General features: G+C 30.6%; 1 protein-coding gene and 2 long non-coding RNA genes across 4 annotated transcripts; 1 reads left to right on the forward strand and 2 right to left on the reverse strand.

Moving 5' to 3' along the window:
• Window positions 1–356: 356 nt before the first annotated feature.
• Window positions 357–2,457, forward strand: LOC137811741 (uncharacterized). Its single transcript, XM_068613575.1, has 3 exons — window positions 357–568; window positions 1,317–1,380; window positions 1,581–2,457. The coding sequence occupies exons 1-3, from the start codon at window positions 530–532 to the stop codon at window positions 2,312–2,314; spliced, it is 837 nt and encodes a 278-aa protein (XP_068469676.1). The 5' UTR covers window positions 357–529; the 3' UTR covers window positions 2,315–2,457.
• A 3,075-nt stretch (window positions 2,458–5,532) lies between these two features.
• LOC137811742 (uncharacterized) lies at window positions 5,533–6,099 on the reverse strand. 2 transcript variants are annotated; one of them, XR_011081139.1, is made up of 2 exons: window positions 5,970–6,099; window positions 5,533–5,890 (listed from the first exon to the last, which is right to left on the reverse strand). It is a non-coding gene; the product is annotated as an uncharacterized lncRNA (long non-coding RNA). The 2 variants fall into 2 exon arrangements; XR_011081138.1 differs by having other exon boundaries at window positions 5,533–5,880; window positions 5,970–6,089.
• Window positions 6,100–15,484: 9,385 nt separating this feature from the next.
• Window positions 15,485–19,390, reverse strand: LOC137809564 (uncharacterized). Its single transcript, XR_011080781.1, has 2 exons — window positions 18,896–19,390; window positions 15,485–15,782 (listed from the first exon to the last, which is right to left on the reverse strand). It is a non-coding gene; the product is annotated as an uncharacterized lncRNA (long non-coding RNA).
• Between the last annotated feature and the right edge of the window lie 8,575 nt (window positions 19,391–27,965).

The following is a 27,965-nucleotide window of genomic DNA, read 5'->3' on the forward strand; positions in this document are numbered from 1 at the left end:
TTTCTATATACATCTATATATAGAAAATATAATAACTCCAATACTAATAACTAATTACTTTTTATCTTTAAAATTATTTTTTATTTAATATTTTTTTTTAGCGTACGATAATAGAACAGTGAAAAGGAACTAAATCTAACGTAAAAATTAATGCATGTGTTCAGTTACTTTTTTTATCAGCATTAAATTAAAGGTGTTCAATTATTATGCCACAAGACATTTTTTTATATATGTCAGTAATTGTGTATCTCAATTTCTAGAATCAAAAATCTGGTGAGTTTTATATATATTATACCTCCTTGTTTATTGATAAAAAAATTCTGGTAAAAGTTGAAAATTTTAGCTTTAATGACGACAATGCTTAATACATGTTAACTAAAAATATGATAACTTTTTTTTTCTTCTATTCTTACCCTACAACTCCAATTCTATATATTTTATGTTCCTCTCATATTCTTGTCCACACACTATCTCTCTTTCTCCATTCCTTATTAGAAATAGAAAGGAGTGACGCCTTCGGCATAGTTTGATGGCAGAAGAAAACATGAAGCAGAATTCTTCAGTTAAGGTATGAGTTCTCAAGCTTGCATAGAACTTTTTCCTGCTGTACGTTCCTCTTTCTTTTTCATCATCATATCACTATTACTTGTTATTACATCTCTTATAGTTACTTCTTTACTTTTGTCTCTCTTTCTATAACCTCAATCTACCCATAAATGAAATAGTTATCCCAATCCTTATACAAAATTTCAAGACTACATCCTCTAAAGGCTAGACCCAACCCTTCGTACTAAACCTTTATACCTGTAAACTAGCAAAGAGGAACCAGCCAGGCAACCCATCAAAGGGCATGAGAGCCTAAACCCAACCAACCAAGAGGTAGCCTAACAAAAAGCCAAACCTATGCCTACAGATCTGCTATGAGTTGGTGATTGGAAGATCCACAACCAACCAACACACTAGAGCAACCTCAGCACACAAGAACCTCAAACTTGTTTTGGGCCTTAGATGTTTAGTTTTGGTTCTCCAAATAAAGCGTAGAGGTTTCATTGCAACCCTATTTTGATGTCTTTGGCTTGTTCAGAGGGTAGATCTAACTTTTTCGGAACTGGGACCTATTTTCCCTCGTCTTGTTATCGACTTATAGGTGCATTAGGGTTTTTCTTTTCGTTGTAGATGGCTGAACTAAACCCTTTTTCTTCGTTTATGGGATTTCAGTTCTATTTCCCTATCTCTCTCTTAATTGTTTCCCGTTTCATGAATTAAAATTGCTATATTCGCAGAGGGTTGTTTTATTTATTAATCTTATGTTGTAGGCACCAAATTCCGAACTTGAAGCTTCAACAACCAGGCCCAAAAACATGTCCATGGAATATGCAGGTATATATACTCTTCTTTTACATGAATGGACTCATTAATATTTACAAATTGAATAATCTCAGTCTTCTCCTTGCTGGAATCCGTTCATCAACTTCATTCAAATTTGCTTCAGTGGAAGAAGAGTAATCCTTGATCACCTTATTGTTCTTCAAACTGGCAAAACTTTGTGATTTATCTACTTTATTCATTTCTATTTGCAGAAGTCTCCTTGAAGGAGCCAACTCGTGAAGCTTTGCCATCCGTCAATTCTCCTGAATTTGTGTTTTCCTTCGTTAGCACAGCTCTATCTGCTGTTATCTATGAGCTCATCTATGTGCTCTTTTTGCTGCTTGTATTCGCAGTTCGTCTTCTAACTTTTTCTCTAACTGCAACTTCCAATTGGCTGTTGAAAACCATGGAGAAATTAAACGGCAAGGGAAAGGGAAAGGGAAAGGGAAGAGAGAGCGATGTTGATCGTGGAGAAACCAACAACTTTCTGGAAACTAGTTTGAGTGGGAAGGATGAAGAGACAACACAATCAAACAGCGTGATCAATGAAACCAATAACCCTAACCAACGTGAAAACAACAAAGAGGATCACAGATCCGAAACTACCAATTCTGTTGACTGTGGTGAAATTCTTGAGTCATTTAACAACACTCGCGGCGGGAAACAAGATTGCAGTAATTTGAAGGTTAAGAGTACTACAAGTAAATATTCCTGTAACAACCGCGGCTTGGGCTCACAAGTTCTCAAGCAGGCAAAGATTTCGGCTTCTGAAATTGTTGGTTCCTTAAACAACGAGAGCTCAAACTTACAAACTTTGGACTCTGCAAATATTGGCAATACTTACAACGGCAGTGTTCCAATTATAGGTTCCTTCAACAATGGAGAGAACGGAACCCAAAACTTCGATGGTTTCGAATATACAACGAACACCAAAAGTCCTGATTAACTTACAAGAGAGAGAGAAAGCATAGTATATGATAATAATTTCTCATTGATGATAGTTATGCAATTTCTTTATCATGTATGGAGACCATATTTATCGTTGGTATGCATGGGACACCATATAGAATTGTTCCAAGTTAATAGCTACATGCTCTACTCTTCTCTTCTTTTCTTTTTTTTATCAGCAAAGAATAAATAAAATAAAATGAGACACTTCAGAGATGTTTCAACCCTTATACAAAACCCCAAAAATAAGTTTCCTAGAACCCTACCAACTGAGGATCCAACAAATATTGTACTACAGATCAAGATAAAATCCCAGACAAAGATAAAGAAACCCAACAAATACAGTTATATCACCCCACTAGAGAGAGGTCACACCCTCAAACAAGGACATGCATCCAACAACTAAATAAGGTCTTTGTCATCATGCTGGAGGACCTTACCCAAGAGTCAAACTCAATAAACCAATACAAGACACACCATCCAACAACTAAGTCATAACTTTGTAACAGGCTGAGTTGTACCAAAAACCCAAGTGTTAACAACGACAAACCGATGCTTATGAGAAGGATACCTAAGCCAAAAATATTCTATAAAATACACATAACAACCTCCCAAACTAGCCACAATAGGAACCAGCCACATAACCTTTTGCCACAGTTCAAACATGCTCTACTCTTCTTTCCCATATGATTTCACTGGTTTCAGTTTCACACATTTTAAAATGTACTTGACAAGTTATAAACCATAGGTTGATTAAGGATTCATCTAAATGTAACTAGTTTTAGTTCAATCAAAATTAAATCTGTTGTTTTATCAGTTGGAAGTAGTGGGAGTGGGACAAACTTTTGGACAATAGGTCGAAGGATTTAGGTAACCTTATAGTTATATATTATATTGTATAATATATTTATTCAGCTGATTAAAAGAAATAAAATCTCAGATCGAATCCTGTGAATAGGGGCCACTTGTGAGATTAGGGACTAATGAAGATGACTAGGATTTAGGTATAGGAACTGATGTTGGAAATTAGTTGGTGAGGATAATTTAATTTTAAATTGACTAAACTAATTTAAATTTTAAAAACTCTATCAAGGATTTTGATTTATTTTTTTCACAATTCTCACTTTCTTAATTTTATCTCTATTTTCATTTTCAATGCTAATAAACTGTCACAATACATTTTCCACTTACCAACTGTTATCTTCTCATTCATTCACGCAACTAATTTACAATGCAAGAAAAGTGAAATCACATATCAAATGTACGAATAATTTTTTTATAAATAATACATGACACACTTATACAGTATAAATCTGCTATTTATAACTTTTTATATAAAAGAAATAAGTTAGATATCTCAATACACTTGTATAAATTTTAACATCATTGCTTTTATAGTGGGTAAGAATATTAACCATTTCCTTTTTCCCAGAAGTTCTTCTTCTTTATAGTATAATTTTTTAATATATTATTTTGGGATTACCTACAAAAATATTAGTAACAATTAAGTGAGAATGGGGATTCATGTAAGCTTTAGCAGTAGCTAAATCCTATAATCTCATTGAAATTATATATATATATATTATTAAGTTGGTTTAATTAAGTTTTAAGTTTTTCGTTAATTTTGATATTTTTAATTGAATTTTTATTAACAAAAATTCTATTGAATAATCGTGTCATTTTATTTAACTGTCTACGGGTATTAATACGAAGTTTATTATTAATATAAAATGAATCAGCTCACCTAGATTAATGGTGGTGACGTGAACAATCATTGGAAGTGATAACATAAAAGTCATGAAGGAGTATAACGATTCTCCAATATGTTCTCAATAAAAACAATAAAATTCATTTATCATTTTATATTAACTACAATATGCAATAGTATGTGGGAGATATGTCACCAGAAATCTTTAAGGTTTTGTAAGGTTTTGAGAAGATAAGTGGGTGAAGAATGGAGATTTAAAGACTAAGTTTCCAAGACTTTACTCCATGTCCACAAATAAAGAGTGTAAGCTATACCAAGTTGGATGGAACTGGAAGTTTGATTGGAGAAGGTGGAAAATGAATCAAGTGGATCAATTGATGGTGTTGTTGAAAAATAAGGAAATGGATATGGCAGGAGTACGAGAAAAGGGAAGATGATAAATGGATATGGAGGGAGGGAAGTTAGCAAGGTATACTTAAGGAAAGATTTAGAAAGTGAAGGTCTTTGTTTCTACCTTTATGGAAAATAAAAACCCTCACTCTACACAAGTGAATGTTTGGAGAATTCTTGAAAAAGTAGTAGAAACAAGGGATAATTTGGTAAGAGGAGGAGTTGTCTTGGAAAGTAGCATATGTGTTATGTATGGAGAGGAAGGAGATGGTATCCCATTTGTTTTTCAATTGTAAAATGAATTTTGTATCCAATATGTATATGAGAAAAAAAAACCCACATCAACAATAAAAAACATATGAAAAGAGTTTCACCCACTAGACAAAATAATTCATCTAAACAAACAAATCAGAAGGAAAAAAAAATTATAAAAAAATCGTGAAACATATAAGTGTGGAATCGTGAAACGTTATAAAAAAATTATAAATTTTTTAAAAAAAAACTAAATAATTTAAATATAGACGAAGAGCTAAGAGAACAGTTAGCTAATCTTCTCTTCGTAAAATCTGAATTCGAAAGTGAAAAAGAAAATGAAGATATAGAAATAAAAAATGTCTCTCATTCTTTATTTTAATATTTCCTCAAAACTTACCTCATTAACTTTGCTATTATTATTATATTGAGAGTATAATTCAATACATAATTTAAACATCCTAAAAATCTTTACAATTGATTTTTTATTTTTAATATATATATATAAAAAAGACTTCAGTGATTGGAAGGATACCTCTATTTGTGTGGATAATGGTGTGTACTACGAAAACTTATCAGAACCACATGTTCTTCCTCGCATGATCTGTTTTGGCTGTGGACCATGTCCTTTTTGCTGCTTTTCTTTTGTCGGTAGCTGTTTTATGATACCAGTGCTACAGAGAGGTGGTTTTCTTAAGTTCTTCAATTTCCACGAATTTTCTACGAAACTGCAACCCCATAAAAGCTCCAAAATGCAGAATTACACCTTTACAAAACTTATTTTAATTTTATTAAGTGTTTAGGTACGGCTATTCTAACTTCTCCCTCGTACACTTTCCAAAATTTCCAAATTTGCCGAAACCAGATTTTCAGCCAATATGTTCGCGAAAGTAAATATTCGCAAAAAAGTTCAGTAAATTTCATTCAAAGGACAAACAAATTTAAAATTTTCAAAAAAAAATGCAAGAATCTATCCAGAGGTTTGGTTTTTCAAAACTTAAAACTGCAAAAATATATAACCACAGGAAAATCAATCATGCAACTTCAGGCAAAGCAACATATATGCTCTTATTTAACACAATATTTTCATGAAGAATAGGAAATCTTCCCTTAACCTAGAAGCAAACAAGTTGTGAAGCCTTTTGGTATGGCGAAAATGGAGAATCTTGGAGAAATCTTCTCGAATGGAAGCAACATATACATAGCACCACCAACTAGGATTTTCTTGGACAAAAATCAAAGTATTAAACATGGTTAGAGAGGGTTAGCCAAGGAAGGAGTAGAAAATAATTGAAGTACTCACCAAAGAACTTTAGGATCCAAGCACTGAAAGGAAGGAATAAAAGTTTTGTTTGAAGGTTCGTCTTAACCTTGGACTGTTGGAGACTATGAAAATAAATTAGCTATGTTGAAGATATATTCGTCCAAATTTTTTGGGGAGGCGGACAGTTGGGTCTGGAAGATTGGGGAGAGTCAAACTTTCTCAGTCAACTCTGCCTATGTTCAGGTAAGGCGGGTTTGAGGATGGGAGTATTCTCCTGTGTATAGTAAGTTGTGGAGGTGCAAAGCCTTGTCATCTGCTTTGTTCACTGCTTGGAGGGTGTTGAAGAATAGGATTGCCTCTAGGGTTAACTTGGTAAGGCGCGGAGTGGCGGTAGAAAATCTCTTGTGTTGTTTGTGTGGGGAGGAGGAGGAGTCATCTTGTCACTTGTTCTTTGTTTGCAGGTTTGCTTGGCGTGTCTGGTGTCTGTGCTTTAAGTGGCTTGGTGTGTCGTCTGTAATTCACAAGGATCCTAAGTCAAATTTTTCACAATTCAGGATGAGTCAGGCTTCTGTTTCGGTTAACGAAGTTTGGGGTACAATTTGGGTTGGCATTGTGAGCGAAATCTGGAAACATAGGAACTTGGTCATCTTCAATAGAGGTGTGGCAGATGTGTCTGAAGTGTTCGCTTCGGTGCAAGTAAAGGTATGGTCTTGGATTTATGCAAAGTCTCGTTCTGCTTATTTCCCTTATTCTAATTGGGTTTTAAATCCTTTGGCTTGTATGAGGTTGATTCATTAACATTGGTTAGTGTTGGTATGGTTATCCCTTTGCTAATTTGGTAGGCATTCTAATAGGAGACTGATGTCAAGTATTTCTGTATAAGGGTTGGACCACCCCTGAAGTGGTCCCTATTTCTTTATTTATTTTATTGCTGATAAAAAAAAGGAAGAGGTGAGAAAAAGTCAAATCGTTGACCCTAAAACAAAAATATATAAGTCTAATATATTTTAATCAATTTTTATAACAATTTTAGTTTTAAAAAATTGGAAACCCATCTATGGTAAACGATTGATTCGGCTAGTACACTTCAAACCGCTAATTGACTACTTAAAAAATATATACTTTTTAAAAATAATTTTCATTTTGCTCTAATAAATTTAAACAATTTGTTTTACTTTTTAAAATTGTACTAAAGAACCAATTTATTCTTCAAGGTTACATGCATACATATTTTATATTTTAAAATAATTAAGTTTAAGATAATTGTACGTGTATAGGGTTTATATAGTATCTACTACCGGCTTGAACAATTGTCTCTCATTTCTCAGTTGCTTATTCTTCGCCCTCTTTCTTGTGTTCGTTCTCTGGGATTCGGTCGCTCCTCCCTCTCATTCCTATTCGTACTTGTTATCTAGTACTCGATCAGGAGTAAACTTGCAAAAGGTTCTCCGATGATCAAATAAGTCCTCTGTATAAAAGTGAATGATATATTGATAAAAAACGTATCTTGATAAAATATCATTACCTGATGTATCGTATATTTACCAGATTTATAGCATATTACCTGATTTATCATTTTTTTTATCAGCAATAAAAATAAATAAATAAATAGGAACCACTTCAGGGGTGGTCCAACCCTTATACAAAAATACCTGACACCAATCTCCTATTAGAACACCTACCAAATTAGCAAAGGGATAACCATACAGTTTGCCTGTCGTTTCACATCATGCTCCCGGTGGCTACCATACAGTTCTTTAATAGGCTTTTCTTTCGGCCACACGGTGGGCACCCAAATGTTCTTACAATTTATCTGAGACCTAATATCCCCTATCGAGTCTTCTCTTCAATCCCGATTGCTCTTCTTGGATGTCCAAGAGGGTGGGGTACCAACAAAGATACTCCAACGCTCAACTTAGATGAGGTCAATGTAGGTGATCTAGTTTAGGATTCAGAATAACATTACCTTTCACCATGAGGGTCCCCTCTTATTTATACGGTTCTAGTAGACCTTATACTGTCATAATGATTAAGACAAACCTAATAAACATTTAATCACGTTTTATAACTCTTAATTGAAATTATTCTAAGAGACCGGTAAACCGTTTGGATAACCGACATTTTGACTTCCAATTTCCGATGAGTGAAGACTTTATTACTAAAAAACAAAGAAAAATTTAAGTAAACTGACTTACCTGTTGAACCGTGAAGACCGAACGTTTGACTCCCGCTAAAAGACGAGTTTAGAGAACTTTTCTAAATCAGTGTTCATATTCTTAAAAACCAATTTTTGAAGATACGTTTATGAATAAAAGCACAAATTTAATGGGTCTTTTGCTGACTGAAAAAGATACCTGTTTAAGTCATGGGTTTTAATGGTTCTAGTGTTGCTATAGTAATTTTAAATCTCATATTAGAAAAGTTCATTAAATTCATAACGAGCTAACAGAAATAATTTATTTAAAATTATAATAAAGTTAAAGTTGACCTGATGAAACTTGAAACTAAAATCGCACTGCGATTATATAGAATATAAAAAAATATAGATTAACGAAGTTAGTGGTGATACATAGAGTGTAGGGATTTAATTCCACAATTTAAAATTTTAATAACTTTCTTGAGATGCTTTTAACTACAGGAACTAAAAAATATATTTATATAAGGACTTTCATATTATAATTTAACTTTTACTTTTAATACCAACAAATAACTCGGAGAAGGAAATTTATTATTTTTTCTTTTCCAGCAGTTTAAACAGTCATCATATTTTCTATTTATTTTCCCTTTTATTTCCTTTCCTTTTTCACTTTCCTTCCTAACCAACACACCCATAAACCTAAAATGTTGCATAAATAGAAGCGAGAGTAAATAAATTTAAACTCTAAGTATTTTATTCGATCTATTTACACTAACTAACTATTTGATTCTTACATTTTTATGCAATTATCTTTAGATTTGATTACTTTTTATTTTGTTTTTGAATTGTCTTGGTCTAGAAATAAGATTATGAATGAATATTTCATCCAAGTATCTAACCTCAACGTCGTACTATGCTACTATGCAAGATGATTCCAAAACGTAGCCACCCTTTTTGACCAGAAGGGATAGAAATTGGACCCCACACGGAGAAAAATGACACACAAAGTAAGCATCATCGTTCAAATATATCCATAACTAAAAAATACGATTAAAGGTCATTTTTTTCAAAAATTACAAAATTCCAACTTGTAGTTTCTTTTGACCTTTAAGGCCTTCAGTTAAAAGCTATTTAGCTGTGTTAATTGAAATCTTTTAGCTAATTTATTAGAAATATTTATTAAATTTTTATCGATAATAAAAAATATAATAAATAAAATATTTGAGAAATATTTCAATTTTATTATATAAAAAAAACAAATTTTATGACCAATCAAAACAACTCATTCTACTTAAACTTGATGGAGATAAAAAAGACTGAATCTAAACCATAACATGAAGCTAAGATATATAATAGTTAATTCTAGTAAGAACATATTTGCTTCTATCAAGAACAAGTGTAATATGAGCTTATATATTTTAAATCAAACAAAATAATAAATCCTTACCAAACTCTCTAGTTCTAGGTAAAAAAATCTTCCTTAAACTTATGAATCTAATAGCAGTAATTGTTGCAATAGATAGATGTTCGTAAAAGAAATTTCATGCCTTATAGTTTTGTTACTTAAACATGATTGTAAATATTCTTGTATGTTTTATACTTAGAGTAATGAAAAGCTTTTACATACATGTTCTATACAAAATTAACTATCTTGATAAAAATTAAATTTAAGAAACACACTCTCGCAATCTTATCTTCTAATTGAATTGGGAAGAAAATTCAAGAAAGTGGGTTAGAAGTGATTTAAGAAAAAAAAAATTAAAAAAAATAAAGTTGTTTGGATTAAAATATATTAGAGTGAATTTGTACGAAAAAAATATTAAAATTTGTGAGTGATATGATAGTTATAAAGAAAATTTTAATTTTTTTAAAAGGTATAGAATGTAGGTTTACAAATTTATCAATATTTAAATAATAAAATATTGTTTTTAATTTGAGTTAATTAAAATATTTAATGTAAACAATATTTAATATAAAAAATATTTATTTTTATTTAATAATTTTTTATTATAAATACGTATAAAAAATATTTTCATAAAATCAAATCAAAACAAAAATTAATTTTTTTTATTATTATTTAATAAATTTTTTTAATTATTATTAAATGTGTAATTTATTTTTATTTTTATTATTATTGTTTATAATTTAGTATTATTATTATTGTAATATATATAAAGTGTTATTTTATATGTATAAAAAAAATAAAGGTAATTTTAACTTTTTAATAATATTATGTAAAGTTTTTTAATTTTCTTTATTTTTCTTTGCTTCGCACAAATTATTCCTTTTGTTCTTCTTTCACAAATAATCATTTTTCACTCCTAGCCATTGTATATGGATACAAACAAAAATTTAGTTCGTTTTTTCAATCCCAGGACACGAAGCATTAGTGTGGAAGTGAAGGAAAAGTCACTTCGATGACTTGCATGTGCATCTATCTATAAAGCAGGGCATTTTGTAGGTCCCGAGATCTTGAATACATTCTCTGCACATGTTGCACTTCATTTTCTCTCTCTATATATATATAAACACAACTATTATTGAATAAAAACAAGTTCACATACAACAAAAGTAAAATAGTAAATATTAATATAATCTTTCCAAAATGTTTACCCATGATAAAATTCAATATATGCTAGGCTTATAAACTAATTATTCATTTATTTTAACAATATTTTCAAAAGGATTTATACATAAAATAATTTAAGATTACAATTTTTTTTTTATAGCTGACAACATTTCGATCTTTGATACTTTCGTTCAAAGTTTCTATAAATAATATGATAAAATATTATTATTTTTATCTAAAGAATATTGTATTTTAATATTTAAATAATATATTAAAACTGATACATATTAAATATTAAATTATATATTCAAGAAAATTTACATTAAAAAAAGACATTTTCTTCAACCTAATACTTATTCTGCCCTTATCATCTTTCGTCAAATTTTTGTTTGGAAAATGATAGTGTGACAACTCAAAGAGTTGTATACAATCCTGATGTGATAGATTTAGAAATAAATATATATAGTAAAGGGTAAATTTGTAATTAAATGATATAAAAAAGTATTAAAATAATAATATTGGGAGTTGTAACGTGGTTGTATGAAAAAATGTAGTTGTTCATATATCATTGCTCTTTTTGTTTTAACCAAAATATCAAGAAATCTTTTAAAGTTTTGTAGTTCTTGACGGTTGAATTAAAGAAAGAATAACTTAGAACCTTCAATACATGAAGATATGTGAAACAAATTAGAGACTTATAACAGAGTTTACGCGAGTTTTTGGGATTGGTGGAGCAAACCTGCGGAAGCTAGAAAGGAGTCAAAGAAAGAAGCCCTGCTTAGCAAGAGAGAATCAAGAAGCCAGAGATAGAGAAACCCTAATGCAGCACTGAAAAGAACAGAGATAGAGAAAGGCAGCGACATGAAAAACAATAGAAAAAGAAAATGAAAGAATATCAATTCTATTATTATTCAATGTATCTCAAAACAGTACAAGAGGAAATATATGGTGCTGGAAAGTAAACACAGAAAGCCTTAAAAACAGAAAAAGCCCAAAGATACAAGGGCCCAATAAAAACAGAACATATATATTTTATCACCCCTCCTCAAGCTGGGAGTATAAGTTCTTCATTCCCAGCTTGGATTGAAGCACGTTGAAGATGGAAGGAGGTAGAGGCTTGGTGAAGATATTTGTTGTTTGCATGGAGGAAGGGATGGGGAGTAGTTTGATCAGTCCAACATTTAGGTTTTCCCTAAAAAGATGGCAATCGATTTCTATATGTTTGGTTCGTTCGTGGAATACTTGATTGGAAGCAATTTGTATTGCTGACTGATTATCACAGTAAAGTGTGGCTGGTTGAATGAAAGGAATGTGGAGATCATGGAACAGATAGGATAACCATTGTATCTCAAAAGTGGTGGCTACGAGAGCTCTATACTCAGCTTTAGATGAACTTCTGGATAGTCTGTTGCTTTTTCGATTTCCAGGAAATGAGAGAGTCACCAAGATAAATAGAGAAACCAGTAACTGATTTTCTTGTCTCAGTACTGTTGGGTTTAATAGTGTCAAAGTTCAAGAGGGGGGTGAATTGACCTTTTAAAAGTTTCTCGCATAATCAATATTTATCACAGTACAAAGAAAATAAATCGATTTATTTGGAAATGAACAAATTTATTTTGCCATTGTTTATGTTTGAAAACATTTATATCAACCAAGTTAATCTCGAGATTATGCAGATTGATTTTCCAGATACACACATTGATTTTAGGAGTATATTATGAGACACACAAATTAGTGACCTTCAATTTTATAAGCAAGTGATAAAAGTTCAATAATTAGCTTGACAATCAATTGGGTAACCTATCACAATCAACCTGTTCCAGTTGTATTTAACAGATCGTATATCTTCTTCACAGAACCAAACTGATTTTTCAGAAAATAAGAACTGTATGAACAAGCCCAAAAAGAACAAATTTATTTTTAATTGAACAAATTCAATTTCTAGCAGATTAACAAATAAGCGTGAATTAAAGTGCAGAGATTAAGGGAGAATGAACACAAGGCAATTATACTGGTTCACTCCAATGAGCTACATCCAATCTTCACCTAATCCAAGGTGAAATTCACTAAATCACAATTCAAACAACCACAAACACCACTGTTCTTGAACCTACAAGAACTTTGGTACACTTGCTGAAAAACACTATTTCAGCACACATACTCAGAAACCCTATCAAGAAAAGTTTACAACTACACTTTTACAAGGAAACTTTGGTACACTTGCTGAAAAACACTATTTCAGCACACGTACTCTTCAAGAAACCCTATCAAGAAGAGTTTACAACTACACTTTTACAAGGAATGAAATGTGAAACGAATACACCAGGATACAGAAATCTGCCTTAAACTAGTAGAACAGATCGCTTGAACAGTAGCAGCACCTCTCACCAAGCTTTGGAACCAAACAAGAACAAGCACACTTTTGATTTTTGAAATCTTTCAAGAACACATGCATATTCTCTGTAAATCCTTAATTCTCTGATGTAAAACTTGTTTTCTCAAATGTATGATCTCTGTTAAAACGCAGGAACAAGTTTTCTTTTTATTGAAAAACAACTCATAACAGATTTTCAAAAAACAGTTAAAGCTGTTATAAAAAGAACAGATTGAAAATAAACAGATTTATTTTCAAAAAGCAGTTAGAGAATTTGTTATGTGAAGGTGACTCAGTCAACCATTCTGGTGCAGGGACAAAACGAAAAAATGTTTAAGATAAGCATTGCACCAGACTAAAAAGAATCTATTCATTTACAGTTGAACAGATTTATTTTTCAAAACGATAACAGAAAAAACTTAACTATTGAAACACAGTCGTTTTGAAAAGGAGAAGACTTAGTCAAAATCCTTGATGCACAAAATCTGATTTTCACAAGACTTAGCCAAAACATCAGTTCAAAAAAGAATCTGTTTATTTATAAAAGAACAGATTTATTTTTATACAATAAAGGTGTGTTTTGCAAAACATGTGAAAAACAGTTTAAGAAATTTGTGTTTGCTCTTATCACATGGTTAGGGGTTAAGAGGTGAGTTACTCAGCAAAAAAGCCTACTCTACCTAAGACATTCTTAAAGCAAAAGTAAATATACATGAAATGTACACAAATGGCTTCATCAAACACATGTCTTGAAGGAGCAGCAACCATCTTCAACAAGTACAAGCTGCCCAATCTGAATCATTGTATGCCTTGAGCTGGGTTGTGCTTGTTGCTAAAAGAAAAATACCATTACCAGGTGCATTCTTGAGGTATCTAAGAATACGAAAAACAGCCTGATGGTGAACTGGTGGGTGCATAAACAAATTGACTGAGCTTGTTCACGCTGAAGGCAATGTCTGGTCTTGTGTTTGTCAAATAAATAAGGCGTCCTAGCAGTCTTCGGTAAGAGGATGATTCTGCAACATCTAGAGGAACACCTTGAGTGCTAGATGGAGGTGAAGAATGAACCATAGATGTTGGAACAGGAGCACATCCAAGCATTCCTATTTCATGAAGAAGGTCCATGGTATATTTGCGTTGTGAAAGGTGGATTCCAGTGCTGTTTCTGGCAACTTCCAGACCAGGGAAGAAAGTGAGATCGCCCAGATTTTTTATTTTAAAATCTTGATTCAGCGGATTGGTGATGTGGGTGATTTCCTCAGTATTATTTCCGGTGAGAACAATGTCATCAACATACACAAGAAGAGCATTTATGTGAGTATCAATAGTTTTTAAAAATAATGAGTGATCAACATCAGATAGAATATAACCATTATTAAGTAAAAAGTTGGATAATTTGGCGTACCATTGTTTGTCAGTCTGACGGAGAGCATAGAGGGAGCGTTGCAGTTTGCAGACAAAAATTTGAATTAGGAACAACAACTCCAGGTGGTGGCTTCATGTAGACCTCTTCAAGCAAATCTCCATGAAGAAAAGCGTTGTTAACGTCTAGTTGTTCGTGATTCCAGTTATGAGATGCAGCTAGCGCAAGTAAAAGGCGCAGGGTGGTCAGCTTTGCAACAGGGGCAAACGTGTCAAGGAAGTCGAGTCCTTCAAGTTGTGCATAACCCTTGGCAACGAGGCGTGCTTTGTAACGATCAATCATGCCATCAAATTTGTGTTTGAGTTTGTAAATCCATCAACATCCAATGACTTTCTTTCCCAATGGCAGAGGCACAAGAATCCATGTATGATTAGTCGAGAGAGCTTCCAATTCGTCCGCCATAGCCTTTTTTCAGCAATCATGTTTGGAAGCATCCTCATTGTTTTTGGGTTCAATAGAAGAAGAAAAAGAAGCAATACGACTTTTAAAATTAGAAGATAAAGCAGAATATGATACGAAATTGTTAATGGGATATTTAGAACTTACACTGTGTGTAGATGGCAAATCAGTATGAAAATCCTGAAGGTAAGCTGGAGGTCTCTTGGCCCTAGCTAATCTCCTTGGTGGAGTAGTATTCATTTTTCCAGTGGGTATAATGGTTCAGTAGCAGTATTGCAATTGTCAGAAAAAAAATCATAATTTGAATTATAAGACTATGGAATAGGCAGAGACAAATTGTTGGGACTATCATTTTTATCATCTTTCAAATTATATGGAAAGAGATTTTCATAAAAGACAGTATGTCGTGAGATCTTAATTTTATGATTTCTAAGATTAAGAAAATAATTAATTCCTTATGATTCACTTTTTAATCATACATACAAACAATTAAACTTGGTGTTAGATACATATACTCATTGTACACAAAAATAATACATAATTAACAAATATGTAACAAAACAATAAGAAGTATTACTTTGATATTTGCGAAATTTGAGTGGGTAAGCAATTACATTTTAAACACGTGCGCAGCTAAAAGTCCACCTAATCATTGACTTGAAAATAGCTTCATTACAGAGAGCACTATATTTAATAGGAAATCCAAGTACATAATTCCAGCACTCATGGTCTTATTTAGAAGATAAAAGTTTTAGGAGATATGAGTTGTTGAAAAAAAGGGGAAAGCATAACAAGACATAAACATAACCATCTGGGGTCTAGGTCATTAGACTCCACATAAAATCTTAACACAAACAAAAACCAAAGATAAAGTAGGAAAACATAAACAACACAATCTTATTGGCTTGCCGTACAAGATTTGGCCCTCTTGAGATCCATCTGTCCCTGCACTGCTTAAAACCAGAAAACAGACAACAGTCAGATTTGAAGTAATGTAAGCCAGAGGCAAGACAGATATAAACATGTAACATTTTCATGCAAATAATGGTTGCAAAACAACAAGTAAAATTATCTATCTATCTCTAATTTCAGCAAGGGTGCTTTAGGTGCAGTCTTGGTAACCTGGGCTAGTTGGATGGCTGGACCACTAGCTGTTCTGCAAACCAGTTCTGGTTTTGTTGGTCCTTTTGGTTATGTGTCTAAGGTGGGTTGGCCAGGGAGTTTGTGGGTTGTTGCTCTTGTAGCTAAGTTAGGTAGCATTTTCAAGTTGTTTTTTTCCGGTTTGTATAAGGTTGATACACTCTTTAAATATCCTTTTAATTATTTAATTTTTTACTGATAAAAAAAATAAAATTATTTAAGTACATTCAATTAAACTAAGTCATACCATATGGAGTTCACATACTAATCCACATTTTTTTTATAAAAAAAATAAAAATAATTAAAACGGGAATACTTTAGAACGTACTAACCCATATACATAAAAAAAAACCTTTCACCGTGAATAAATAGAGGTTTCTCAAATAAAAAACAAAACAACCCTTAAACCCTAAACCAAGAAGATTCTCCCTTACATTCTATAAAACATGACATTGCAGTTCCTCTAAAGAGAATCATAATTCGTTTTTAAAAAATAGAAAAAGATCTCAGCATGATAAACACCACTAAGTTATACTCATCAGCCTCATGGATTATACAACATATATGTCAAAACTTATGGTACTCCTTTCCCCTTATAGTTGAGTTCGTGATACTTGATTGAGAACATTCATTATTTTTAACAGCAACATTGATAACACTCCTAGTTTTGTTTAGTTTTTTTTTTATAACTAATTATTTAAAATATTTAAGAGATATTTCAACACTATATAAATAAAATACTATGCAAAAGACATCATCTCTCATAGAAACATCAAGCACCTATTTTCTTCAAGAATAACATGTCAAAAAAATAATGTCATACCCAAAACAGCAACATAGAATATAAAAATATTTTCCTAATCACATAAACTATCATCCATTTCATTTGAACTAAATATACCTGATTCTACACATTTTTTATCCAACTAAGACACAATCAAATTCAGATTCGTGCAACACCTATACAACAACAGTTTTACAACATATCCTAATTTTGTTTAGTATATTACAACAAAAATATCAGACACATTATTTTCAAAAACTTTAAATATGTCAAATGATCAAAAGAAAATATTCATGCCACTGTGACATTCATCCCTTTTATTATCAATTCAAATAAAACAACAGTTGACTCTAATTTTCAAATTTTAAATAATTTAAATAGTAGAATATTAGTTTATAAAAAAAATTCACAGGAAATTTGTGAAAATGAAAAAAATAAAAATAAAAATAATTAAGCCTAACATTAATTTTGGGATAAAAAAAAGTCGAGTCTCATTTATTTATATATATATATATATATATATATATATATATATATATATATATATATACCACTTAAGTTGATCAAGTGACCTTAGAAATATAAATAATTAATTGACGTGATATAAAAATAAAACAAGAATTAATTATATATTTAAAAAAACAAAAGTAAAAGTACCTTTATAAAAACTAAAATTTACTTATTTTCAAAGGAGAAAAACATACTTAACTTATACTTTTCTTACACACAATGAATTTCTTTCATCAAAGTCTCCTTTACAAGAGCTGGAAGTTGTGATGGTTTGTTTAAAATCAGCCTCAAATTTTGTGATAGGATAATCACACTAATATAGTCAAACTTTGACAAAAGTAAATTAAAAAAAATTAAAGAAACCAACAAACATGACACTATATGTTGCTTCCACAACCTCATTGAGAACTCTATGCACGAAACTTATTTAAGATCTATTACTCCGACCATGCACACAGCAAAACAGTCATTACCTCTATCACAGATATATAATTATGTAAGACTTCGCCCACATTTTTTATCTTCTCACTTTTACTGTAAAACAATTATATTTGCTAACTATTTTAATTTTACTTTTTTGATGCAAATACTTGAAAATATATGAAGTAAAAGTAGATTGTGACTCTTTTTTTTTATCGAACCACTGTTTTCTATCATAATGTCTGGCGGCCGTATGAATGAGAATATTCAATTAAAGGACAACATTAAAATTTATTCCTAATTAAAATTTCCCTTCTTAGTTAAAGCTTTATATTTAGTATTGCATGTCTTAATTCATCTTCATTTCTTTTAAACTTTTGTCAACTTTTTTGTTTTCATCTTACATAATACTAGATCTTACATAATATTTGGTTTTTGTCTTTCATTCTATCTATTTATTTATTTGTTGTCTTTTTGTTAAGAAGTGGGTTTTAAGTCTAACTTAACCTCAGAAAACCGGCTCAATAAGGTGAGGTTTGCACCCACTTATATACTATGAAAGACTCTAATCTCTAGTCGATGTGGGATCTCCAACACACCCCTCACGCCGAGGCTACCAACTCGTGCGTGGAGATATATGTTATGGGTGGTCCGATAACGGCCCGATAGCGGGTGACCTGCTAAACCCAACAAATACTCGTTAGAATAGGCTCAAAATGGCTCTGATACCATGTAAGAAAAGAAAATGATAAAAAATGGTAAGAAGAAAAGATGTTTCTTATTCTCTTATGTGTATATTACGTCACTCCATGTATAGAAAATATATAGCGAGATTCTCTCCCCAAATTACAATCTAATTAGGTAGAATACTAATCATGAGTTTCTATAATTATTAAATTAATTGCATATAATTAAGTACAATATTATCAAATATTGGATACAATAATTACATATAATCTTAAACATCTCTTCTTCTTACCATTTTTTATGGTTTCTTATACTTTTTTTTTATATAGTTTGGAAAATCAGAAGTAATTCATGCTGACCCAGTCTTCCTCCCAACCCAAAGGAGGGTCACCAGAATGGAAAATAAGGAACCAATAATAATGCTAGCTTGGTTTTTTTTTTTCACGGTATAAGGATTACGATAGTACTAAAATATTTAACTTTAGTTTATTTAATTTTTGTTGATAAAAAAAAATAGGTTACCTTTGCTTCCACCGACATTAATCACGGCATCATTGAATTTCCGAGATCCTGTACCATGGTTGTTGAAGGATTGAGAAGTAGAGCAACAGACTGTGGTTTCCGATCTAGAAGAGGATGAGGTTTCGGAGGAGCTGGTGGGTGATTCCATTTTTACGCTGTTTATCGTTGAATTCTTGAAGTTTTGTTCTTCACCTCCACCGTTATAAACCACTCTATCAGACCCAATTCTGCTTCGAACACATGAACATGAATCGCTATTAATTTTTGAATTTTGGAAACTTTGTGAACCCTTTCCGGCGTTCTTGAAGGAAGGTTCTCTCGAAGGATTGGCACTGCGAGTTGCAGCGTTCCCCATGGGATCTGTGGTGTTAGGGTTTCTATTTGCTGGCATGATTAGTAAAGTTTATGATGTTTGCTCTCTCCTTCAGTGCAGAAGATAAATAAGTACACTGAAAAAATATTACAGAAAAAACCTCTACGACTTGTCAGCGCTTATAATTGAAGCTTAAAAGAAAAAAGATAACTTTTAAAAAGTTGAAAACAAATAAAACCAGCAATTTTCATCAAATAAATTAAGTTTAAACCTAAATTAATTTGTAAAAGTTATTTTATATAGGTTTTTCTAAATTCTATGTCCAAGCTAATTTTAGTTATGAAAATTCATTTATTTTTTGTCTTAAAAAGGAGAAAAAGGTCTTTATAAAAGTTGGTGGACACACTTATGAAGTAAAGCGGGTTTGACTCATTCCTTGCAAATTAAGAAAGGTGAGATGGAATATGAGGTTTTTTGCCCCATTTTGAGAAACAACTGTGTATCAGTTAAGTTGCACCCTTTCGGGGTAAATTCCCCACAAGTGGAAACTTGAATATGTATGGATAACAATTAATGAAAATACATGATAGATAAATGGTGTGTTTAGTATATTGAAAGAAATAAGTTATTAATATGTCAACCTCTTTAATCATCTTTTGCTGCTGCAAATTAATGAGTTCTACAAAGATAAAAATTATTCTCTTTCATCTCATGTTATTTGTAAACAAAATTCATTAAAGAGGAAAATGTTCATACCAATCTAATTAATGAATGAATAATCAATAAATTGTAGCCTAATATGTGTTTTTATATATATTAATTTGTGTTAAAAAATTAAAAACATATATGTTGCAGCAAAAAATATTGAGTAACTTCTAAAGACAGCATTCAAATTATGTAAGTGTAACTAAAAAACTTCTTTTAATGATGCTTTGTATATATAAATTTTTAAAATTAACTTTCTTGTTTATTTTTGGGGATAGGAGCTTAAAGAAGAAGGAATGAAAGATGTTTGATGTTTCTTAATCTATAATCCTCTCAACTAATTGCGAAATGTAAATGACCCCAAGATTTATTAATGTTGGGCCTGGAAAGATAGAGGATCCAATAGTATAGTTATTTAGGCTCACAAGGTAAAGGAGTAAAAGGAACTGTTTGCTTTTCGCACCCATAATTTCTTTCTTCACCTCGATAAAGTCTTTAAAATGCGAAAATGCCTTAGTATAATATATATATATATAATTTTAAAATATTTTATTATTTATATCTATAATGGTTAACTTTTATGAAATTTCAAAAATAGTTATTAAATCAAATTAATGAATGAGACATAATTACATCTTACTCCTATATTATATAAATAACTTAATAAAATTTTAGATATTAAATTTTATTTGTTGGGTATTATTTTTAATTTTTTTTTAATTATTTAATTAAAAAATTCCTTCATTTTCTATTTTATTGAATTTTTATATAAATTAATAATGATAATAATATTTTCTATCAAGAACACAATTAAACACAACACTTGATATTAATATATTTTAAATTTTAAAATTTATTATTAATATTCAAATCAAATTCAATTAATAATACTAATTATTTATACATAATTTTTAAAAAAAATATTTTTAACTTGTTTATTTTTTAAAAAAAAGGTTATAATTCGATTTTTCCAAACTGAAATCCTACCAATTTTATTTTTTTTTAACTCAATTTGTCAAAATCTGACCCTTTATAAGTTAAACTCTGGTGTGCTACACTAAACTATGTTATTTGTATAATTCTTCGCATATTATGTTATCTATGTGTTATTTTTTTCTAACACTTTGGAAGAAAACAAATTCCAATAAAGCCAGAGACACGCACGGTGTTTGAGGAAATTAAGGATCTCTGTTACAAAAGTTTATCAGTCTGCTGCAAGGTTTTTTTTATTACTTTGACATTTGCTGATGATTGAGCCTGCATTTAATTTGCGGATGAAGAATCTTATGCAAAAATATTTTATATATTCTCAAAAACTTATGAACTGAGGTTTTAATCATTTGTTGAAGGTCTCATGTCTCACTTCATGTCTCACATTGTCCCACCAATATATTTCGATTGAAAAAGTACTTTTATAATCTTTCCCCCCTCTCTTTTCCAGGAAAAGTTATGTAATCAGTTATTTTGAAAAAATATATTTTTATAATATTTTTCCCTCTTCTAAGGAAAAGTTATGTAATCAGTTAGTTTTGAGTGAAAAAATGTGATGGACTACATAATGGTTATGATTATTAATGTAAAAAGATATAATTGATAAAGAAAGTTTTCATATTAGTTTTTTTATTGGTAGAACACAATAGGAGACAAATAAATAGAATTGTTAAATCCATGTGCTATAATGAAGAATACCACAAGTCATTGTGATTCAACCTTTATCTCTTGCAAGTTAATCTTATTAGATGTTAACTTGGTTTTTCCACTTTAATAACATTGATCTTCGTTTTTAAATTAAATAATTAAATATATAAATTATAGTACCGTTTTAAATAATTATTATTGCTTTAATTTTTTAAATTTTTTGTAATTATTTTAAAAATTGTCACTACAAAAGAAATTACATTTACTTGCTTAAAAAATTTATAGAAAATGCAAAATATCTAGTAGGTAATTGGAAATGATTTATGGATTATCGATGGAATAAATTTCGTATTTAATATGGGTGTAGGTAAACTTGGGATGTATTTTTTTTGTCGAAAATATAATTCAATGGATAATATATATGAGTAACACACTATCCATAGAAAAATTACTCAATAATATTCGTGGGTAATACACACAGCCTACCATTTGTAGATAAGATTTTTATTGGGTATTTTTGACCATCATGGGATAATTTTTTTTTGCTTTTTATCAAAATGGAGTCCGTTTTAAAAAAATTACAAATTTGGGCAAATTGTGCCAATTTGGCACGACTTCATATGCACAACTTGTCCCAATTTGACACGATTCTGCTATGTCATATTGAAGTCGTGCCAACTTGGCACGACTTCTGCCACGTCATAATTTTTAATATTTTTTCTAAATTTTATTGTTTATATATTGGGTAGTAAGTTATGTAATGTTAAAAATTAATTTGATATCTTGATCATCACTATTTTATATCTTGTAATGAATCTTACTAATTTAGGTCTTTGTGGAGGGTGATGATCAAGATATCAAATTAATTTTTAACATTTACATAACTTACTACCCAATATATAAACAATAAAATTAAAAAAAATAAAATAAAAATATGGCGTGGCAGAAGTCATGCCAAGTTGGGCATGACTTCAGTTTGACATGCAGAAGTCGTGCCAAGTTGGCATGACTTTAGTACATAGCAGAATCGTATCAAATTGGGACGAGTTATGCATATGAAGTCGTGCCAAATTGGCACGACTTGTCCCAAATTTGTAATTTTTTTTAAACGGACCTCATTTTGATAAAAAGCAAAAAAAAATAACTCCATGATGGTTAAAAACCCTTTTCGTTATGTTGCATTCGTAGAAAAACATTCACTGATAATCCGTAGGTAATTACAAACATTTTTTTATCTATCACTATCATCCGTAGATAATTTCATCGTGGTTTAAATTACATACTAGTCCAAATCTGTGGATATTTGTAATAAATTCATAGGTGGATAATTTCATTGTGGATAAACTTGTCTGTAAATCATGCATGAATTAACCATGCTATCAATGTTCTAAAATTTCCTTTTCACATGTATAAATCAATTCAATATCCAAAAAATATGTAAATATATTTTGTGTTATCATTGTACCTATAATTTGCATTAACACCTATAATCATTTCAACATTCAAACATCGTTAAATATAATATTATCCAATCATAAGAAAATTTAAAATTAATTTAAAAAACTCTCCAAATAAAACATTATCAAAACTAAATTCAAATATAACCAAATCCAAAATGTAAATCAAACTAAAACATAATAATTTCAAATGAAATTGAAACACAATCCAAAATCCAAAACTTAAACATAAGTGATTAAAATGTACTGTAAATGAAGTTTAAACATACTCAAAATGAAGTCAAACTTTTCAAGTTCCTAATAATTTGCATATTCAGTATCTTCATATTGGAAACCAAAGTAGGAACAAAATGAAACGAAAATGGGAACCAAAACATGTTGCAAATACGGGAACAAATCTGTTGGAAATCTGAGCACAAAAAATTGAGTGAATTTTGGTTTTCTTATCGGGTAATGCTTTTTTTTTTTATCTCTTTTATCTTTTTAATTTTATCAATAGATTAAATAATATTATCCACCCATTTTGTTTTCCCATCCCTTATATTTGTAGGTAATAATGTTTTTCGTGGACACACTTTTCCACCTTCTCTTTCTTTCCGTCAATAATAATATTACTCACTGATGATTCAATGAGTACAATAAAATTTACATACAGGATCCCGTGGATAATTATCCATGGGATACTGGATTTTTTCTTACTTCAGTTAGTTTATGATTTAAGCTAAATCCATATATATACACCATAGAATAAATGGATAAGACTCGACAAAATATAATATAGTAAAATATAAATTATCATTTTTCACTTACCTGATCCTTTTAAGAAATATGAGCACTTTTATATAGTTTTATTTTATACAACGAGGATTAATTATTTGAAAAAAATATTACCATAGGTCATACGCTAAGGCAAATACACTTGTAGTTCTTCATAGCTGATGCTAATTGCATTGATTTATGAGTGATGATACCCATACACTAAAATACATATAATTTATACACTGATAAATTATTATTTTAGTTATATTTATTTTATTTTTTAATTTATAAAATATTATTATAATGGGTTGTGAAATGTGTGTAGCTTACTTTTTGGGTGTCAAAATAAACTTTTCCATGGTGTTATTAAGTGGACGTTTATGAACCAACTCTTTTAGAAGTTTGCTTCAAACGTAGAGCTGGATTTATTATAGAAAAAAATGAGGAAGCCAAGAGTTATATTAGTGTGATCTTTGGTGTGTGAGTATTAGAAACTTGTAAAAGCAATGACGAAATAAGATGAGAGAGTAAATCAGGAATATTACAGCACAAACTACTGAGGGCTCTGGCTCCATTATGATGATATTATTAGCATATGATCATAGACACACACATAACACAAAGTCCCACAAAATGAACACTTTGTGTTTCTTATTCCCACAATATTGTTCTATATATAGCCCTTCGAAGTGAGTGATGGTGAATCACTCGAACCTAGCACCAGTGTTAAACTTGGCCTTTCCGAAATCCTGTTTTCCTGAACCTGAGTTGTTGAAAGCACTTTTGGTGCCATTGTTACCCCTGGAAGGTGCGCATCTCCCTCTGCCAACTTGTACACCAGTGTTGAACTCCCCTTCTTTGAAGTCTTGTCCTCCTCCCGAGTTGTTGAAGGCATCCTCAGTGCCATTGTTGCCATTCCAACCAAACAGTGACCCAAAGAAACCAGACATGGTCGAGGAAATTAAGGATCTCTTTACTTTGTTTCACTGGTTTATCTTTCTTCTTGCCTTGACGTTTGCTACAAACCCAACCCTCATTTTATAGATACTGAAAGGAGAATATCTCGTGTAACTACCTACCTTTGATAAATAGGGTCACGTCAGAAACAGGCATATTTCGAAAGACACATTTATTCCGTTGTTCCATTGTTATTGCAGTGCACTATTTTCGGATATATATATCTTTGGTCTTCATCTAATATGCTCTAGGAGGATAAAGGAAATTTAAATGAATTGATGAAAGATATTTGTTCGATCACTTGGCAAAGGCTACATAATATTATTCGTGTGCCACTTTTACCGTAGATAAGATGGAATGAAAGCAAATGCTATCAGATTCTGTACAGAAGAGATTATAATTAATGGTGGCCAAAAGCATTTCCTTTCAGGTTTGAATTATTCAATGAGTAAGTTAATATGGAATATGGTTCCTCTAGAACACCAATTATGGAAGAAAGTGAAGGAAAATGTGCAGTCCAATTGTAATTACAAGAATTAATTAAATGTTCGTTTTCATTATGTATAAAATGCTGTGGAAATTATATAGCGGCTACAGAGATGAGTTCTTACAATACAACTCATTATTGTTGTGTTTGAATTAGGAAGAAGATTTGAGGGAGTGAATTTCAGATAAAAATGTAAAGAAAATGAGATTGTTTGGATTAAATATGTTAGAGTACATTTGTCAAAAAAAGTTTATTGAACTTGGTGAGCCATATGATATTTATAAAGAAATTTTTAATTTTTTTAAAATGTGTAAAATGTAATTTTATAGATTTATCTTTATCTTTAAAAATATTTGAAAAATAAAATATGAAGTATTTTTATATAGATTTAAGTTAATTAAAATATTCGATGTAAAAAATACTTATTTTTATTGAATAATTTTATTTTTATTATAAATACATTAAAAAAATAATTTCATAAAATTAAATTAAAATTAATTTTTTTATTATTAATTTTTTTATTTAATAAAATTATTTTAATTATTATTAAATATTATTCTTATTATTGTAATATATATATATATATATATATATATATTTAAAGTGTTATTTTATATGCATAAAAGGTTAAGGGTAATTTTGACATTTTAGTAATATTATGTAATTTTTTTTTATTTGTTTGTCTTTCTTCACTACATAGTGAGGATCGATTTTACTCCTCTCCCACAATTGAATGGATACAAATGTATATTGTATTAACTTGGATGCAAACAAAGCCTAAGACAAATAATATGAAACTCGAACAAGTTGAGTAAGTTAACATCGGATAAATATTGATTTGGTATTTTTTATTAGCAAGAAAAAATAAATAAATGTGAACCACTTTGGAGGTGGTCCAGTCATTATACTAATCGAAAAAGAAAATCTTAACCTCCCTTAACAATATCTTTAACCTCCTAGCAACAACTAACAAAACTCTTGTTAACACCCAAAAAGACAACAAAGGAACAAACCAACATTGCAAAAACATTATTTAACCAACCTCATATACACCAAAGGATCAAAACACCAGTCAGAACAAGAGAAAAAAGATAAGAAAACCTTGAAAGTAACCCATGACCAAACCTCTTTTAGGATCATTGGACCTGCTTTTACTTGAGTTGAGTTCTGTCTATTGGATCCGAATTAAGTTGGTCAAAAAAACATAAGTGATGGAATCAAGACCCGATCACGACCAAATCAAATGATACGAGAACAAACTCGTTATTTGAGTTCTAAGGGTCCAAACTGACATTTGATCATAGGAGAATGAGTTTAAAATATTTTACATAACAAACTCGTTATTTGAAATCTGATGTACAATGATCATATGTATTTGTACCCGACGATAATTAGCGTGTTTTTTGTCATCCAAATTGTTTTTTAACGATCTCTATGCTTTTTATGCACAAAGTAATCTCAAGATCTGGACATGGCAGAAGGTTTAAACCTAGACCTAGTATTAATAAACTAGTAAAAGCAGTACTCATGTAATAAGATAATAAAAGCATATATAAGTGGATCATTTCAGCATTACAGGACAAAGAGCTCGAGCTCCAGCATGACAATTATTAGCATATGATCAGATACATCTTACAGAAAGGCCCACAAAGTGAGGACTTATTTTCTTATTCCCATATTATTTATAGGGCTATGTATATTTGGGAAGCAGCTCAAGAGTGAGAGGTTCTTAATAGAACCTACCACCAGTGTTGAACTTGGCAGTTCCGAAATTCTGCTTTCCCCCACCAGAGTTGTTGAAAGCATCTTTGGTGCCATTGTTGGCAGCGCAAGGTGTCCATCTACCCTTGGCAACTTGTGCACCTGTGTTGAACTCTCCCTGATCGAAGTCTTGTCCACCTCCTCCCGAGTTCTTGAAGGCATTCTCAGTGCCGTTGTTTTTACCCGAGCTAAAGATGCCCAAGAAAGACATGGTCGATATTTGGTTTAGGAAATTAAGGATCTTATTACTTTCTCACACAAGTGTTGTGTATATCTCTACTTGCCTTGATGTTTGCTACAAACCTAACCCTCATTTTATAGACGCGGATACAAGAATCTTGTGTAACTATACCTTTGTTAGGGTTAGGCTCAAGAATATTTGGAGTAAGATAAGTATTCCATTGGGATAGGACTGCACTATTTTCGGATTTATACTCTTTGGTCCTCATCTAATGTTCTCTTTTGGAAACATAGTTTTGTTTCTAACATTGCTTTAATGATTTTGAACATCATTTGAAGATCTTAATGTATATAAGCTAAAGTTTTCAAATAGGATGATTGATTACATTTGGAAAAGTTTTCGTATGTAAAATAGAGCATCCAAAAATTTCAAATATTGAGTCTTAACTATCTTTAAATAATTTTTTTTATTTATGATTACAAAGTGTTTTAAGTAGTGTTATGCCTTAAAGATTAATATTAAGAAAATACTAGAAAGATTTTGAATGAACACTGCTTAACTGAAAAAATTTCGAAAAACAAAGGCACATTTGGTCATTGTATTAAAGCATTTTTCAAAAAAAAAATATAGAGTAAAGTATAATTGTTTCTCAACATTTAAATTAAGTTTAAAGTATTTTAAAAATATTTTTAATAGTGAAATCTTGAAAATATAAGGTTGAGATATTTCAGAAAATAAAAGATTATGTTTCAAGAATACTTTTATCAACAAGAAAGAATAAATTAATTTGAACAAGTTCAGGAGTGGTCCAA

This window comes from Phaseolus vulgaris, chromosome 2 (genome assembly GCF_000499845.2).
Source record: "Phaseolus vulgaris cultivar G19833 chromosome 2, P. vulgaris v2.0, whole genome shotgun sequence".
Taxonomy (NCBI): domain Eukaryota; kingdom Viridiplantae; phylum Streptophyta; class Magnoliopsida; order Fabales; family Fabaceae; genus Phaseolus; species Phaseolus vulgaris.